Below are 19,461 nucleotides of genomic sequence, written 5' to 3'. Positions count from 1 at the left end.
TGTTTCCCTCTGGGAATTGGGTGATTAGAAATTCTGGCATTCAAATCTGCTGTTTTGTATGTCATTGGCCACATCTTGCATTTATTTTAAGGATATTGATGCCTGTGCAAGGTGTCATAATATGGATCATGATGTCAGGTTTCTGCAGGGCCACCCCCTTTCTGCAGCACAGAGTCCCACTTTGAATTTGTGGTTTCAATAACAGCTTAAGCACCCTTTTAGTAGACAAGTAGAATTAGAATACTTAGAATTTGCATGGATGCAATGAATTTGAGGTATTAGAGTAATTTGGATGCAAGTGCTGCACATGTGAAATGTGCCCAGAGAAACCCAGGGATAAAACAGAGGGGCTGCTGGAGTCTCAGCAATCACAATGCTGCTTCAATTTTCCTGTCTGACATTGCTCATTAGCCAAGCAGGAGTGCTTGTTGATGGTACCCCAGCTCCTGTTGTGTACCAGGCTTTCTGTTGAGTTCTAGCTGGTCATGGAGGATTTCCTGAACAGGTGATGAGCTAGTTACTTGGGAAGCTCATCAGCTGCTTATTGTGATGTTTTAAATTCAGGTTGCTTCTGATAACTCTGATATAAAACAACTACAGTGATAGAAATACTGTTGTAGCAGCTTAGTCCCAGTCATTAATTTTTTAAAGAGTAGTCTAGATTGTTTTCATTACTTTTTAGAAATAGCAATAATAATATGAAGGACTTTTTTTTATGCTGGCTGCACTACTTGAAGTAGGGATAGACAAAAATAATATTCAAGCCAATTTCTGTTTGTCTAGACTGCAGAAAACATTGTGTCCTAGTTTGCAAATATTATGCTTCTGCACTGAGAATTAAGTTAGCACAGTTTGACAGTCAGCAATTGAAGTATTCTTCCATATTGATTTTGAATCACATATTACTAATTTTCTATATAACATATTAATGACATATTTGGTATTGATATTCCTATGAATATGAGCCAAATCTATCTGGCATTGCTCATGAATAGTCCTGTTAATTCAATTTTATAAGTGGAACCAACAGATCTCTTGTTTTTTATCTTAATTTTCCCATTGTTTACATCTTTTAGGGTTTTGTCCTTGAAAAAAAATTGTTGTACTATAAAGCAAATGATAACTTTTTTTTCCAGTTTCCAGATTGTTGTCTGAAAATGAAACTGTGACTTTTCAAATACCAGTAGAAATCACAGCAGTACAGAAAGACAGAATCTAGCAGCTTTTTTTGCTGCTTTGCTAACAAGGAAGAAGATAATTTAGTGCATATTTTGTCATTTCTATGGATGTGGTGCTCGGGGGTGTGGTTTGGTGGTGGATTTGGCAGTGCTTGGTTAGTGGTTGCACCCTGATGATGTTAGATGTCTTTTCAGCCTAAGAGATTCTGATTCACTGTTGTCAGTCAAATAGCTTGTTACACAGAAGACCCAGCAAGAGCAAATTACTGCAGTAAGGTGATTCCTTGTTGCTGCTCACCTGACTTCAAGAGATTTCTGATCCTCTGCTTTTCTTCCCACGCTGAAAGCGTGTATTTGCATGAGGATCATAGCTGTCACAAAGCTGCAGCTCTGCTGTATGATACTGCTCATTTATTACTTAACAGTAGCAGTTGCCATAAATCAGTTCTAGTGCTGATTTTATCAAGAGTACAGGATGTTCCTGGCAATGCTTATTCTCAGATTCTAGCTGCAGTCCAGCTCTCTACCAAAGTAGCTTGTTTTCCATGTTCTATTAGTAGTCATATGCACTAAACCTTTGTAGCTTCATATCTCACTGAATTTTGTACTTCTGGAAATTAGTCTTAAGAAGTTGCAGACTTCTTAACTAGAATGTACTGCTAGTCTCAGATTTAAAAAAAATAGAATATTTTTAAAGAAAAAAGAAGACTTAACAGTGAGAGAGAAGAGAAAGCAAAGAAAGCGTAAAGGGGAGGAATTCCTTGCTGTTCTTCAGCGATTCACCAAAAAATAATTCATGTAGCTGTACCCCCTGCAGTTCCATCCTCTGGTGCTTTGTAGAACCTGAGCTCATCTCTCTCTCCCTTCTCTCCTGTGTTTCTCCTTGGGTTTAATTTCCTTGCTTTGTGGTGAAGGAGTAAATAGACTTTACTGTACTACATCTTTACACTCTGTTTAGGCAAATAGACCTCAGGTGAAAACTGTCATGTATTGTTTGTGTTTCATTGCTATAGTAAGCTTAGCACTACTATCTAAAAGGTATCTGCATTTCTGAATTTAATTTTCTGTGTCAGTGGCCCATTTCATTTGTTTGGATCAGAGCTGTAGTGTTGTTTTCTCTTTAATTAGGATTCAGTGGGTGTTCTAATCTCATTTTTTTCTGAAATTCAAAGAGCTTGAAGACCCTGTGCAGTGGTGCTCTTTGCTGTTAGATGGAATACTGTAGCTTGTCTTAACAAATACGTTATAGAACTGAACTTCTTCAGACAATGTTCAAGGAGTCACTGAGCTGTTCTGCTGGATAATCAGTTTTTTGGTTGACTGGCAGCCTGGCCTCTCTCAGCTCTCACAAAGGACTTTTGGTTCCTTTTAGAAATCTAAAGTACATTAGCAGAAAAAGCAGCTATGTATTGCTTGAAAGACTGTGTTCATTTCAGATTTGCATTTAAATAAGCAAATAAGATATAGGTTTTTTTTTTTTTAAAGATAGCACTTGAGCTATGAACATTTAATAAATATTTAAGATGCTCTGTTCTGCAAATTTTTTGAGTGAAAAAAATAATAGTATGTCTTCAAAAATATATTTAGCTATGTGCACTGGAAGGTTATGAAGAAAATTAATCAGTAACAGTATTGAAAGGGAAGACAGAGGTGGGAAGAATAAAATGAAGAAGCTGGGACAGATTAAGAAGTTGTGTATCTCAAGCAGCCTAACCAAGTAGAAAGAGTTATGAAAGGAGCAAGGGTCGAGTCTGCAATTGTATATTCACATTAGGCAGATTTCATTTGTTTTCTTTCTCCTACAGCAAAGATTTCACATTTAGTATTCTAGCTTTGTGACCTGAGATAGATCTGCAGATGTAGACTTATGAAATGGTAAAGTAGTTTTTCCTAACACTGGAGTAAAAGACTTCTATCAGCTTTACTCAGCTTTATCTGTACTTCTTTCTGTGTGCTTTTTTTTTTTTTTTTCCCCCTCCCCCTTACCCGGGAGATACCATTCCAGCTTCCAATAGACTCTGTTTCTATACATCAGGTTATATCTCTGGAGGAGTTTTTTAAAAAGTGGACTTGGCAACTACAGTAAATGAAGAGATCTTAATCTGAATGTGTTTGTGTGCAAATGAATGTTCTTTTGGCAGAACTGTAATTTTTTTTTGTGTGGCAATAAGTGATATACATGAAAACATCTGGATAATCTCATAAAATTTGTTTTCTCAGGGCAAAAAAATTGGTGTTTTGGACTTGATATTTTTATTTTTCTCCAGATACTCCATCACAAAGGGTGCAGTTTATTCTTGGAACAGAAGATGATGATGAAGAACACATTCCTCATGATCTCTTTACTGAGCTTGATGAAATCTGTTGGCGTGAAGGAGAGGATGCAGAGTGGAGGGAGACAGCAAGGTGAGTGTTGTCATAATTTAAGAATTATCTGTAGGTATTGGTTGCTGATGTATTGAGGAATGATTTCAAAGCAAGCTCAGGAAGAGATTTTGGATATAAAGCTTAAATAAAAGCATAATTTTAATCCTTAGTCTGCTAGTATTACAACAGCATTCGTCGTTTCCCAGAGCCAAATGTTTTCATCTGGACTTATGAATATAGGTCAGAGTGAATACCAATGAAAAAAAAAATTAAATGTACCATATATGTGAATTAAAAATCTTTGGGTCAATTCATATTTTGTCTTCTAATTTAAAGAATCTTTCAAACTTCATATGTTGTTTGAATCCTCAAGAAACTGATGATGGTAAAAAGATTAAAGTGAAGAATAAGATTACTTTTGCAGCAATAGAACTTTTACAGATTCTAAGTCTCCATGAACTGTTTATTTTGAGAATGAGTATTCAGTCCTGGATTATTATATTTCTGCAAAGTTAGTGGGAAAGGCTTTCAGATTGCATTTCTGCTGAGAAAAGAACAGCAGAGAGAACTTTCAATTGTATATTCTTTTCCTTGATATTTAAATGGGAGATGATTTGCTTAGGTTCATTAGAGAATTCACATTTTACAGCAATCTTTGCTCTTTTTTTTTCATTTTGAAACCTTAGTTCTTCCTCTCCCTGCCAGTTGTTGACACTGTTCCTCAATGATGCCCAAAAGTTTGTGTAATATATATTTGGTAGAATATAAATTGCAAAATTTCTGGAAGGATTTCATGGTCAACTATGTATATGGGCTGTCTGACATGAATATGGCTGGTAGTTTTCTTTCTAATTTTACTATAAATTTCAGCTTTCCCAGAGGGCCAAAAAAAATTTCTGTGACCTTCCTTTCCATTATCTGTTCATAGGCAGAATAGGCAGATGCTAAATATAGATTTTTATGTGTAGAAAATTCTCATATGGGGATTATATTGCAAAAGGAATGCAGTGTTCCTAAATAGTCTTATTAATATTCAGAGAGAAAATCTAATCAAGGTAATAATTTGCAATTTTCTTGTACTGATTAGGACTACATAGAACCTCTCTAGTGGAGGTATCAACTTCTGTTAAAATTAAAAAGTAAAAATCACTGTGTGTTATTTATTTTTAAGCAAGGAAATAGCAACTTTTTAAAATTCAACTTTAAAAAAATCCCTTTGCAAATTATCAAAGAATTGTGTTTCTTAAAATTATAACAGTTTCTGTTGATAAGTGGTTCTAATGAAGATAGAATTCAAAAGAAATAGGTGAAATAAATTTCTGTTCTGTATGTACAGCCTTCTCAATTGTTCTTTGTGGAATGAAGAATTAAAAATGTTTAATAGAAACAAGATGAGATTGTTGAAAGAGGGCAAGAGAAAAACAGCCAAGAAAACTCAATTTTTGGAGCTCAGAAAACACAAGAGTGGCATAATAGCTAATAGTAAAATTTCTTTAGCATCAGCAGTAAAATGGAAATAAAGGAAGAGTAGGGCTGTTGTGTGGAAAGAACTGGTTAAGTTAAATGGTCTTTTCCAGTTTGGATCCCAAAATTTCAGACTGCATTTTACATGACTAGTAAGAAGTAAGGTGACTGGTTAGAAAAGGAGATGGAAAAGAAATAACCAAATTCAAAATGAAGATAAGACTCAAAGTGCTTTTCTGTGAAAATAAGAGGGTACAATAATTTCCATCCCAGAAAGATGAAAGGACATGTATTTAATGGGCAGGGCAATTCCTGTCTTTCTGTGAGTCTGCCAGGTGTGTTGTACTAATCCTAACACAGCAATACTATTAAAGAAAGGATAAAAATGGTTGGGGCAAACAGAGCCCTTGCAGTCCAATTTCAGAGCTATACAATGATTGAAGGAAATAAAAATTAGGGATTTGGAGATAAGTGGAAAATTGGATAAAATGCAATACAGTGGTATATCATGTCAGACTAAGTTAATAATGCTCTTTAATCAGATAATTGATTTTTGTTTTTCTGATAAAGAAAAACAGTGGATCTATTTTTTTTTTAAGTAAAGCATTTGATATGGTACAGCAGTGGAATGTATTACTTAAAATGCTTTCTGTTGTAAAAATTCTATTAGCAGGTCAGGAACTTTGAAGAGGTGCAGCAGGTCATGCTGAGAGATTATACTATTAGAGTGAAAGCTAGTGACAGCTAACTCCTGAAGAATTAGGCTTAGTAAATAGATTTATTATTGAATTAAAAAATAGGATTATAATAAGGAAACTTACTGATAATAATAAATTAGGAGGTATTACTCCTCTAGAAATAGATAAAGATGTCATACACAAAGAACCAGGTGGCTTTGAGTAAAGTAATAGAAATGGGGTGGTGTTTAATATGCAAGATTATGTGCTTAGAAGCTAATACAGTGGATCACTTTAAATAGCTGTGGTTGATTAGGGACTTCAGAATTATTGATTTGACTAAAAGCGTGGTGTGGAGAAGATACAACTTGAATTTGTTGCTGTTCCAGGCTTAATATATATTTTCCATCTGTGTGTGATGTCATTTGGAAATATTTGTAAATCTTACTGTTTGGCTTTGGATGTAGCTCCAGGTAGAGATTAATTACATTTAATGAGAGTGATAGCACTAAGTGGTTATGTATTCATTTCACCAAGCTCTGCACTTGGTGCACCTGGACTGAAGTGTTGGGTTGACTCCGGTGAAGTACATCTGGATCTTGATATTTTCAATTTGATTGAAAGTGCACTGGACTTTTCTCTTCCAGGATCCGATTTAGACTGTCCCATCCATGGAATTAGTTAGACAGCAGAATGGAATAAATAGTTTGGCTATGTTGATATAGGGATAAAATTATTTTTTTTTTTCTCCATCAATTGATTTCAAGGAAGAACAAGAAGCACAAACCTTTTAAAATCAGTAGTCATTCTTACAGTAGTTTTTGTGTGTGGCCCAGCTGTATAGTCATGCATTCTCTATGGAGCTGATGTATAGCTTCTATTTGGAAAAAAAAAATTTTGGTAAGTTTGTGGAGAAATGTGCTGAAGTGTAACAGTTGGATTTATTTTATACACTCAAATAGTGTAGCTGCAAGTTGCAGGTATTGGGAAAGCAATTTATGTATCATGGCTGGAAAGTAGTGTCTGATTTGTAGCAAGTTTTACCCAGACTTCTACAACTCATTTATCTGCTAGTATCAACAAAAATATCTGGATAATATCACTATCTTTATGGACCAAAAAAAAGATATGTAGTAAGGAGGAAAATAGAAAGAACCTTGGAATCAGGAGGAAAGTGCTTAAGCTTAAATTTTATTGCACAGTTAGGAAAATAAACTTGCAAATTGGTAATAGTGACTAGAAAATGGATGGGATGGGGAAGTTAGGAATTGTAATGCATTTTCCCTGGATCAAAATTTCTTCCAGAGAAACTGGGCCACAAGAAACAAGTTTCGCACTCCTTCTTTGTTCCTTGTGCTCTCTGACTGGTTTTCAATTGGTGTGGGCAGGCACAGGCTCATGCAGAAATTGATACAGATTGAAAGATTCCATTGAATCCATCAGCTGTGGAGCAGGTTGTGAGTACATGCTCCATCTCTCTGCTGTAGACATACCACACTACAAAAGATGCAAGTCACTCACTTCATATTCTGCAGAAAATGCAGTAACTGTATCTAAAGTGAAGCATATGCACTCTTTTTTTGATGCCTGAGAAGGTGATGAAGATGGCTTTAGGAGCTAGGATGTATACATAAGGTGTATGTACACACACACTAACATGAGTAATGTTCTTCCTGTAGTAACATACCTTGCTGGAACTCTTTTTTGGCATATTTTTTCTAGCAAGCTAGAGGAACTAAACTGTGTGATCAAGAGACTATGCCAGGCTTTACCAGTAAAAGAAAGCCATAAGGATGAAAGTGCTTTTCTGTGCAATCAGACATAACTAAGATAGCTCCAGAGATGTTCCATCACATGGGATGCACCTGACATGAGCTCAGTAGTGGTTGATGGTGTTTCCCAAGAAATTATGAAAGATTTTTATCTGTCAATCATACCAGTTAACCATAAGGGGTTAAACTGCAAAAGTAAATAGATTTAAATTTGTCTTTGAGAAACTAAAAGGAGTACAAAATTGGCAAACTGGGATCTATGCCTGAATTTGGATTTCAAAGCCATTTCTGTCATGGTGTCTTGCACATGAATACAGAGGATTGATCAAATGGTATTACAATTTTTAAAACCACTGAACACTTAGAATTGAAGGACTCTGCATAAGATTAGAGTTATTTTTTTTTTTCTGCTACTGTTTCTCATTTGGTGTGTTAAATAAGGATTATCTGACATAACAGAAATATTTCTAAAAAGGTAAAAGGTGATAAACAGTAACATTATGTTCCCTTGATGAAATTAGTAAACTTACAATATGATTATTAAAATCAAAATAAAGATTTATTCCAAATGTAGAATCCTCTCAGCTGGATATGATTTAATTCCATGTCCTGGCCTGTTGGCTCACTGAGTAACAATGTATGATAATGTGTTTAAACTCCCAAGTTTTAGCAACAGAAGGAAATGGGGTGAAACCCATACAATTATACTATTGCAATTCATGGAAACTCAGATGATCACAAGGGCAAGTATAATTATTTGAGCAGTAGCAATAGTTTCCTACGGATTTTTATGCACCGATGCATAAGCTTTAATGTCTGACACTATAAACTCTAATTAAAGCTGTTTCATGATTTAGACTTCTGTGTGTCCCTAGTATGTTACAAGCTCTGATGGTAAGCCTGCTTCTGTTCAGTCACCTGTCTTAGACTTTTAAGGAAATGCTTGTCTTTTATTGGTCTTTTAAAATCTGTTTACAACTGGTCAGTAGATTTAAATTAGGTAATAACAAGGACAGACTGCAGCAGCATAATCAGATAAGCAATGCTGAAGACAGACTTACATGAACAGAAGGCAATGGCAGTATGAGGTTTCTGATGATATTTTTTAAGACTGCTTGGATCATTGTTTTTAGAATATATGGAGCATGATTTTTAATATTTTTTTTTTCAATCAGACAAGATAACAAGACAAGAATGATATAATAACAGAAGTAATAAGATATAATAACACTAATAATAATACATAATAACAGAAATAATTATGAGTACTCAAGCATAAAGATCTTCTAAATCTCCTAAAGAGATTAGAAACATGCATGAAAATGGAGGTGTGAAAAGAGAAGAATATAGATATTTCACAGAGTCTTGGGAGACAGTAGTTTAAACAGGACAATAAATGCACCATATTTGAGATGCTCTGGATATAAATGGGTATTGCCCATTTTTCAGCTTGGAAACAAGAGTGCCGTGAATAAGATAGGAGCAGTCTCTTAGGGACTTCAACTGTAACTGCAAAATGATGAAAAATTTAAGAATTATTTTTCCTTCTCACATGGTTCTTGACAACTTTCATGAATTGTTTCAGGCCCCCCCCTTTATTGCTGTGAATTTGCTGGGGAGGAGTGAGTTAAATTGTGTTTGATGTCCATTTGGACATGGTTTTGAAAATCTATTTGGAAAATTTCATTTACATGTGCAAATTCAATTCATGGTTCAGCTCTGTGGAGGCAAATTTTTATGCTGTGTCCTCCTTGGTGCTTCTCTGGAGAAATGGGAAAGTGAAGGGGATAGGCTGGGAAGAGAAAAGGGAGTAGGGAACACGTCTGATGAAGAGGAAAGAGTTCTCATATGAGGGCAAAGACGAAGTACAGAAACTGGCCAGTTTCCTCACAGAAGAAATGGAGGGAAAGTGTTTAGATACAAAGAGGAAGAGAGGGCTAGACATAGGAGACTGGAGGTTTTGAAAGACCCAAGGAGTTGAGACAAATTGTCTCTATAAATAATGAGAATGCTTAGAAGGCAGCTGGGACAGTTCCAAGAAATGCAATACATCAGGAAGGCAGCAGATATCTGCTGATGAGTGGGTCAGTGAAATGGTGGCAGCTTGAAGGATGGCAGCAAAAGGGGAAGAACTTGGTACACAAGGACTGAAAGGAGGAAAGTATCTAAAATGTGGGTACACTTGTGTATCTTATGAGTAGGAGCAGAGATAGAGAAGTGGCCCAGGAGCAAAAGAGGACAGATGTGCTAGCTGCCTTGCTGGGCTGTGAGGCTTGGTAAAACTAAAATTATCTCAGCTTTAGAGGTCTTAAGGCTTTACATTTCCCTGCTGTCTGGAAATAAGTGTGAAGAAGCTGTCCAGGTGTGGGGCTCTGCTTGACTTCTCTGCTGCCATGTCTGTATAGAATAGCTGAGTGCTGTTGAATCAAGTGATACAGGTGTGTCTGTGGCTGCAGCTGTTCAACCTTGCCAAGCTGGCAGGGGGCAGGGCTCCACACAGCAACATCCCTGTGTGACTGCTCAGATTTTTGTTTGTTCCTTTAGTATTCTTTTAAGTGCAGTATTTATCAGTAGAGAATTCAGTCTCAAGCAAGTTTGTCTGCTGGATGATAAAAGAAGACTTGATCCTTTCATATATCCTTTTATTTTGCTGAAGTTTCTCCAAGCTCCTTTTTGTACAACTTGCTATTCTATCACAGAAGTATCACTGTATACCAAAGAATTAGTCAAAGTTCTTGTCGAGTACAAAGATAATTGCTTAATATATTTATCTCTTCATCTTTGTGGTCAGAACTTATCCTCAAAAATTGTATAATACAGCATTATATGGACAGAAGTAGGCAATGGAAGTTTTCTCATACTTCCTAAAAGGAAGAATAAAGTGAAATCTAAAGCCATGTTCAACATCTTTGTGTGTACTTGCAGCATCAGTAGAAGTAATTAATTTTTCATTTCTTATGCACAATAGAGTAATTAAATTGATTGCTTGTATAGGTGGTTGAAGTTTGAAGAAGATGTAGAGGATGGTGGAGAGAGGTGGAGCAAACCCTATGTTGCCACACTGTCACTTCATAGCTTGTTTGAGCTGAGGAGCTGCATCCTGAATGGCACAGTTCTTTTGGACATGAGAGCTAACTCCATAGAAGAAATTGCAGGTATGTATTGATGTTTCATCTACTGGTTATGAAAATTATTTAATAAAAGCTAAATCCTTACCAAGAAAATTATTGCATAATAATCAGTTCAGCTTAGAAACTCCTAGGAAATGTTTTTCTCAATGTACTGGAAAGGAGACTCATGTCTAGCACAGTTAGTAAATATTCTATTTATATTTTTATAAGGAATCTGCTGCTTTAAGAATCAATTTTTGAATAAAGAAGAAAATTAAAATGGAGAAAAGAGGACAGTTTGGTTATATTTAATTAGAGTTGGCGTGTTCTCTGCTTCTGCCATGCTGCCTCACATGAATGAGGCGTGTGCTAATTTTCACAAACTTAATCTATTGCTATTCTAGTTGCAGGCAATCTATCTTTAAAAAAAATCCCCCAAATATAGTGAGGTATTTATTGAATTTAAGTGACAATAAATACATGAAAAAAGATATATCTCTGAGTTGAGAATGAAATCAGGGGTAATGATATAAAATAAGTTTTAAAAAAAAATTAGGTACATTTACTTCTTAAGATAAAGTTGAGTGTGGTTTTTTTCAATAAAAGTTTATTTGGCAGTTGCAATTCTAGAGCTTGTGCGAGCTTCTGAGCAAGACAAAACATAATGGATGAGTCTTCTCTCCCAAAAGTATAAGTGAGATTGAGACTAAATGTCATTTCCTACTTTCCTGGTGTTTCCCTTAAAGACTGTAACTAGTTTAGGAAAGGTACAAAAGACAAACCAATAAAATTTTTTGACACTCAACATTATTAAGCAAGCTGTTTTATGGATGATATATAAATCTATGTAAGTCCCATATAAAATTTATTTTACTTAATTAATTTATAGGGGAGATATTGTTTGGTGAGCTATATTTAACAGTGGAATTAAAATTGGCTCAGATGCCAGTAGCTGCTTTTTATGTTTACTTTTCCCAAATTGTTTATGTCAAACTGACGCAAGATATTATTAATACAAATTTGCAGAAACTTGTGTGGGTTTCTACTCTGTCCTGAGATCTGATTCTCCCATGACTCATAGTCTGAATCAGAGCTTCAGAATTTGTCTTGATAATGATAAAACATAAACATGAAGAATAAAAAGCAGCTGATTTGAAAGAACAAAGGTGTTCGTCACTATGTTGCTTTATTATTTATTTCCAAATAATTAAAAAATACTTAAGTTAGCTGCTTGATGTTCTTGTATTACTTTTTTGCTTAAATAGTATACTGGGTTTTTCAATCTTGAGCTTTACATTCTTAATCTAGAAATCACTCAACTTTGTCTGTAGTCAGCTAAGAAAAACCTTCCAGAATTTTTTTTTTCTTAAGTAGGTAAAAAAATTAAAGATTAATGCACAAAACCCCCAGCTTCACAGAACATCCTTTTATGAATGCTTTTGTAAGAAATTGTATATTTTCCAATATAGTGAGGCCCCAATTAATTAAGGTTTATAATCTCCTAATCCTTAGTTGCAGTGATTTTTGTTTTAGCTAACGTGGCCAAGGATTTGAGCATTTGTAATACTAATGTTGAAACTCACCACAGATGTAAATTGTTCTTCAGCAGAGAATTTGGGGAGTTACCCTTATGCTATTAGAAGTCATCCCTAGTTGTGGCTTTTCCTGGTTTGTTGATTAGGAAAACCTACTTCTTCTGAGAAGAGGCTTTAGGATGACTTTCATTAATTTGCATTCCCCATTTTAATTTAAAAAGTACCTGTTGTTGTGGCAGATTTGGATGCATTTTATTTATTATATTATTTGCTTGAAGTGGTAGGCATCCCTTTCTGATAAGGTGACCTGACACATGATAAGGTTTGCATGGGTTGCACTTGGTCTTTGAAAGAAGATTGTATTTTTATTCCTCTGCAGATTCAATAAGCAATGAACTATTCTATTTTTAAAAAGCTTTGCAGCAGGTGCTTCAGGCAAGTGAATCATTCTGTAAATTACTCACATTCTGTCAGGTTTCTTTGAAGATATTTATTTTTTTCCTGTTTTCTTGAGAAATAAAGTTGCTACTCTAGTTGCTTTTCTCTGTTAATATTATTTGTGCTGTAGCAATGCTGTTTAAAAATTTGTTACTTTACTGCAATGTGTGTGTGATTCCGGGTCTCCGGTGATTAGGCAATGCTACAAAGAGTGTGGCACACAGTAGGCAGCACTGTGAGAAGGAAAGTCTGACTAGTGGTAACAAGCACACCACCCAGGCTGTGTGCTGGGAATCTTAGAAATGTGATAAGTAAAAAGAACTGCCTGTCATATCATTTGGAATTAAAAGTGACTGCTGGACCTGAAGATTAGGCAGAACTGGTACCTCTCAGGAAATCCTTTATTGTTTGTTCCAGTCAGTTGCTATTCCCTGTTAGTGGTTATAATCCTACTTATCTTGTGCTGTACAATGCAAATGTTGTTTTCACAAGGACTTGATATGTATTCCAGTTGTATCTGGCAGTCTTGACACTAGGATTTAAGGAAATGGTTGCTCTCACCTGTTGGCTTCAAATTTTTTCCAACATTCAGCTCTTGTTACTTGGCTTGCTCGCCATCCTCATCCCAGGCTTGTCCAGCAGCCCTGGTGATCACTTTTAGTTTTGTTTCCATGCTACTGTTCTTTAGGAGAGTTTGTGGAAACATGTTATGCCCTATGGTTTTCAATTAAATTTGATTCTTATGCCTCTGATTTGTAGTTTAAGATTTTGGTTCTTTAATGTAATCTTTTGATAGCTTTACTGCATTGCTATAATGCATCATCATTTGAGAGCAAGTACATTATTTGTGCACATGTACTTTCTTCCTACTTGCCTTAATGCTTTGTTAGTGAGAAATGTGTGTTGTGTATTTATTGGTAATGTCTTGCTATCTGGGCTATATTCCAATATCAAATTACATTGCTATTAATGCAGTGCCAGTCTTCATATCCTTGAAAGAGGTATACTTAAAATTTATTGCTAAATTGAGACTAAGAATTCCTATTTGTTTTAGTCAAGGCTTTTAATCTATAAACGCTTACTCACGAAGGCATTAAACTCTTAGCACTTAGCCCTTGAGAATTTCTATTATTAAAGTCTGTATTTTAAAACATTAATGGACTTGTGGTAAAATCTACAGATGAAAACCACCTTTTGTAATGCTTGCATGGTTTCCAGAACATTTTGTGTTTTATCCCTGGAAACACTGACAGTTCTGCATAAAAATATTTTGGTACTGTTTATGTGGTGAGAATTTTAAAATCATCCTCTATTCCAGCATGTCCATTGTCTATTAGGTCTTTTTCATTCCAACTGTCTTACTAAAAAATTACTTAATCTGAAAGATTGTATATTTGTTTGGACAGGCACACAATTTTCCTTGTAGCAAAAGAGCTTATTCATACCTATGATGCTGAATTCACAGACAGCATCTTATTATAATAGAGTCTGCTGAGATGAATTTCCAACACTGTCATCATACATCAGAACAGCATGTTTGTTCCTGAATTTTCTCAAATTGTTCTTAATTTCTCTAAGATGGATTTTGCTTCTCTTGAAAAGAGCTCAATTCCTCTGCTGAACTTTATTCTGCTTAAAAATGCAATTTTTATTACACATATTTTTTAGGGGAGATATTACTATTTCTAATACGTGACGTTATTTTTTCATATGTCTTTGCAGTGACTCTTGTATCACTAAGTTAGCACTCCATGCACAAGGAATTCCTTTGAACATTATGTAGTAATATTTTATCGATCACTTCTGTATGGAACATATGCTTAAAGGAAGTCTGAAAAATCTATGTAATCAAAACAGTTTATTTTGGAATTTGTCTCTTGAGGATGTATTTGCCAGAATCTGGCTGTACCATTAGAGAGCAGCCTCACTGTGTTGTTCAAGTTGGCAGATGAAAATGTTCTCTTTTGATATTTTCGTTTAGTTCCTTTGAAACCATGTAGATTCTCATATTACCATCTGGTTTTTTGATTATAACCATTGAATGAACCCAAAAGATTCCTCTATTTAACATATGATGCCATTTTCTGTTGTTTGGTTCAAAAACTATTCAGTCCAGCCTTTAATGGCAATACTTTCTTTACAGCATGAGCCACAGAACTTGCATATTCTTGTAGTTGTGCAGAGTGTTCTGTGAACAAATGTCAAACCTTGTCAAATACAAACTGTGGCCTCTGTTGCACAGTGGAGCTTTGGTGACTTGCACATATTTGAAATATTCCCATGTATTTTAAATGGTTTAATTGTAATAATGGTTTCTTTTTAAAATTAAATTTTAAATCTGCCCTTTCCAATCCTAAGATCTGACTGTTTTTTCCCAAGCAGTCTTTTGTATGTTCCTCACGATTGAATTTTCAATCTGTGTAACAGCTTAATCTTGTGATTGAGGTCACCGGACTCTGTGCTCAGCAACTCAGGGCATTACATCCCAAGTGTGCAATTTTATTGATTTCATTAATATCCTGTTAAGCTTTCAATCTGAACAAGTCTTCTTTTACCTTTGTTTGCTTTAAGCTGTTTTGCTCCATAATAATGGCATATTTTAACTGGCTCGAGTTGAGATTTTATTTCACTGGAGCCTTTTGTTTCATCTGCAATACTCACACTGTGTTCTGTTTCTGACAGTGTTTTTATGGTACATTTAACTTTTATTACAAACACTGTAATAAAGCGTGGGATTGCCTGAGTAATCTGCTTCTCTGTTTGACCCTACACCTGTCTTTTGTTCAGCTTTCACCTTCTCACTTACCCAGGTTTCTACGTTGGTTTGCTTTATTTTCAGCTTAGCATGTGGTAATAACCTCTATGGAGAAACTGTCAGGTTTTGTTCCTTTGGCTGTGGGTAAATTGTAGATCTTGTACTAACTTCTAAGTAGCACTGTCTTTTTTTTGCAGTTGTTTTGTGTTTTCCCATGTTAAGCACAACTGTAGGATTCTTTTTAGATTGCACAAGTCAATCTCAGCTTGAAAAATTTATTTTTTATGGTGCATCCTCTGTGCCTGCAGTTCTGAACTGCAAGCTGGGAATTTTGGCCTTGTCTCTGCAATTTACAGTTTTGTGAAATACTCTTGTTTCTCAGTAAAATTACATACTGATATTTTTAAAAGCAGACATTTTCCATTGTTTCCTTTTCAGATATGTTAACTGAATAATCAAACCAAATAACTTCAGGTAAAGCTGAGAATAGGATCTGTGTCTCGGAGCACTGGAATGCTCTCCCCTCTCGGATGAGCTGCTAAATCTGCTGGCTTAGCTAGTTTATAACCATCTTTGTCAATGATGTAAATGGGTCTTGGTTCACAAGTTCAACCCAGGAATCCTAATTGTTGGATTTGTATTGCTCCTCCTGCCTGACTCACTGGGGAAGGATATATTTGTGCTTGTGTTTAGAGATATGTTAAGATAAAGGACTCTGTTCCAGCTGGTTGTCTTCCACAAAGCAATGCATTAGGGTTGCTTGGTTTTTTCTTCCCTGTTTTTAAGGGCAACGACCACAAGCCAGAAAGACTTTGGCTTTTAAATTGGGTTTTGTAGTCAGCTATCACTGCAGTCATGATTCACACAAAAGCCTGTGTGTTTTATATTTTGTCATTAATCTTTCATTTTGTCCTACAATTGTACAGTTATAAACTTTGGAAGTGTGAGTACTAGCAGCCTTGCTAGTATATATTGAATTCAGTTGCTGCTGTAAACTGTCAGTGCCAACCTACATCAGGAGAATATGAGCCCAGCAATTTCTTTTTGGACTTCACAGGTATTTTGGTACAAATACAGTGTGTTTTCTATAAATTTCTTCTATGTTTCACCTGAACATTCTGTGTGTTATTGCACATGAGGTGATGAGCATGCTGTGGACCTGGTGCAGTGGGGAGTGAGCTGCTGCCACACTTGGGAGCCTCCTTATTGTCCATTTGCCTGGACCTGTGGGGGCTCCACATGGGTCTGGCCACGTGCCTCTGTGCAAAGCTGCAGTGTGTGACAGACACCTCCAGAGTGAGTGGAAGCAGCCAGCCTGCTTTTGCATCCTTGCCTGCTCTAGAGGTGGGACAGATGGAATTTTCTTTGCTGGGCCACACATGAGCATTTGAACTGATACAAATTGTCTGCACCCCAGTGCTGTAATTCACAGCCTGGGTAAATTGTTCACAGGTGGTGATGAGTTATAGCTCAGTTTCTGTAATAGCTTGTTAAAGTACTCACATTGCTCACATTTACTCAGAAAATTAATTTGATACAGATGATGTATTGTAACTGAGTCTGAATGGAGAAAACATTCTTGAAATTATATGAAACCTCAAGTTTCTTTCAATTATTTTAGATGACCAGGTCAGGGAGAATATCTGTCTTTAACAGCTTGAAAAAATGATTTCATGGTTCCAGTATCAACCAAGATTTTTACTGAAGAAACATCCTACATTAGTGTACTTGATGTCAGCAGAAATGTTACAGTGAACATTTAATAGAATGGGTAACACTGCTGGTTCCACATCCTTCTGAAAGCTTCATATGGTAGTGAAGCATCCTTGAAAAATGGAATGGTAAGCTGTGTCTCTGGCTAGAAGGGGGCTGTGCAGAGTTTAAAAGGGCATTCAGGAGGAAAATTCTTTCAAACAAAGATTCTTTACTCCTTTTTTTTTTTCATATGAAATGTAAAGAAATGGCTGCCTGTTCTGCATACAAAAGTGAAGACCAAGGCTTTGAAAATATGAACAGCTTCAACTGATGTGAGCATGTAGGCTCTTCTACTCACAGGATTAAGGAATTACAGTCTATTTTGAAAATTAAATGTTTATAATGCTCCTTTTGGCCATTTACTCCTGGACTTCAACCATGCTGCTCTTGTTTCCAAGACTACCTTTGCAATTAAATGTGTTACTGATATTAAAAAAAAAATATTTTGAGAAGCTTGGGAAGAAACTGAAAAGGAATCCCATAATGATAAGGGAGGATGGACTCTGTCTGTCTTATTGAGCTCACATCTGTGCAGGACTTGAAAAAAGGGTCAAAATACAGCAGTTTGCCAGAAATTTGACTGTATTTAAGCTCCTGCAGCTACTGCTACAACTGGGTTAAAAGAATGACAGCTGAGGGATATTTCAAGGCAAGAAAGCACATCTTCACTCTTTCCAAAACTAAGAATGCATCTTTTTTTACATGTGGTAGCAGCGTTATAGTGAAAGGGAAGTTGTTTTAAAACCCAAAAAAACTCAAGGTAAACCACTTTCTTCTTTCTGGCAGGAAATAGAAATTGTTAGTCACCACATTGGCACAAACTCTGTGGCTTCTGTGGCTGTTAACAAGTCTAGCAGAGCATCCTAGGGGAAGGAAGAGGATTTGATTTTTTTTTCCCTGTAATTTTCTCTCCTAAATGGGTAATCTTAAATATTGACCTTGTCCTCAGCAGTTAATATATTTTAATACCTAATGTAGAACATACTGTTATTCCAGGAATGACACCATACTAATAGAGTTCCACTTATTTGTAAGTAAGGGGATGACCACAACCCTAAATTTACCTGGCCTAGAGGAATCCTTTTTTTCAGCTCTTCCTTTGGATTCATGTACTAAGGGTGTCTAAAGGCAAGATAGTCATATCCTTAAGGCACAGGTGTGTCTCAAAAGGCCATAGAGGAGGAAAATAAATATTTTTTCTTGGAGCAGGAAACTAGTTTCCATTTTTCATGTGTTGCAAATTCTTGTCTCCTTAAAATATTCAACTGAAGACTTTCCTCAAACTTGGGTTACCCTCTCCTTTGGCTTTCTGTCATGGATCTTGCTGCTATGCCCCTCTCTCTTTTTCATTAGGGTCTAGAATGAAAAAAAAAAAAGCCTCTCTCTAGACTAGGAGTACATACATAACTGCCCTGATGGTTTGAGTTAACCCTGCAGGTGCAAGTTCCCTTCAGGCTCAGCATCTTGAAGACAGAGTTTACTAGTTTGGGCACAACATGGGGTAACATTGCTCCTTGGTATGAGCTGTTTGGTCTCCCCTGTTGTTGGTATTGCACAGAATGTCGTTGCTGGGGGGATCCAATACAACATTGAAAACCTCTGCCAGATTCTTCATTGCAAAGCTCTGGGTACATTGCTTATGGTCACATCTGTTGGCAGCTGCATTTACCTGGATCCCATCCTTGTCTTTGTGTATGTCACTGTAGAGGTGTAGAATCTTTGGTAGCCTCTCCATTGCAAGTGAAACATGCAGGTATCTTGTTCTGCTTTCAAGCAGGTGTGTGATACGTTGGCATGTAATGTTGATATTGAGAACATCAGAAAATTTTGTGTATTTTAAGTGTATATACTGTGCATAGGTAACTGTTAGCAATTAAACTCTGCTTTTAACCAGCATAGTTATTTATTGCCTTTTATTTTGTCTCTTCTGTTGCTCTTGGCTGTTATCAAAGACATGACAAATAATGTCTCTACTGATGATGCATCTGCTTTTTATTTTTCCTGCTCTGCTTGCTTTTCCATTGAGTTTACTGGCAGGCATGAATCTGACTCCAGCACAGAGTCATGAGCTGTCTGGATTTTCAGTACAAGGCGTTTGGACTCAGCTTATTATATCACTATTTTTGTGCAGTACAGTTTCTTCTAATTGATACACAAGGGCATCACGTACTTACATGCTGTCATACATGCTTTGATACAGAATTTTTTCCTTTATTTTTCTGTTCAGAATCATTACTGTTGGTAGCAGTATTTCCCCAAACAATAAAAATAAAAAAAATCCCACAAAATTCTCAACAATTCTTTCCCATTTGAAACACATAATGCATGCCATAGAATCATGGAATCATAGAGTGATGTGGCTTGGAAGGGAACCATAAAGACGATCTAGTTGCAATCCCCCCACTGCAGG

General features: G+C 36.0%; 1 protein-coding gene across 2 annotated transcripts in view; it reads left to right on the top strand.

The window, feature by feature from the left end:
- Positions 1 to 19,461, top strand: part of SLC4A10 (solute carrier family 4 member 10) — a 147,768-nt gene that overhangs the window by 70,700 nt on the left and 57,607 nt on the right. For both annotated transcript variants that reach the window (XM_056495981.1, XM_056495980.1), the window contains 2 exons: positions 3,446 to 3,584; positions 10,453 to 10,613. In XM_056495981.1, coding sequence (XP_056351956.1) covers positions 3,446 to 3,584; positions 10,453 to 10,613 — 300 coding nt within the window. The remainder of the gene's footprint in view (positions 1 to 3,445; positions 3,585 to 10,452; positions 10,614 to 19,461) is intronic.

The sequence above is a fragment of the Oenanthe melanoleuca genome, chromosome 7 (genome assembly GCF_029582105.1).
Source record: "Oenanthe melanoleuca isolate GR-GAL-2019-014 chromosome 7, OMel1.0, whole genome shotgun sequence".
Taxonomy (NCBI): domain Eukaryota; kingdom Metazoa; phylum Chordata; class Aves; order Passeriformes; family Muscicapidae; genus Oenanthe; species Oenanthe melanoleuca.
The sequence above is the reverse complement of the archived record's forward strand: the minus strand, read 5'-3'. Positions and strand labels throughout refer to the sequence as shown.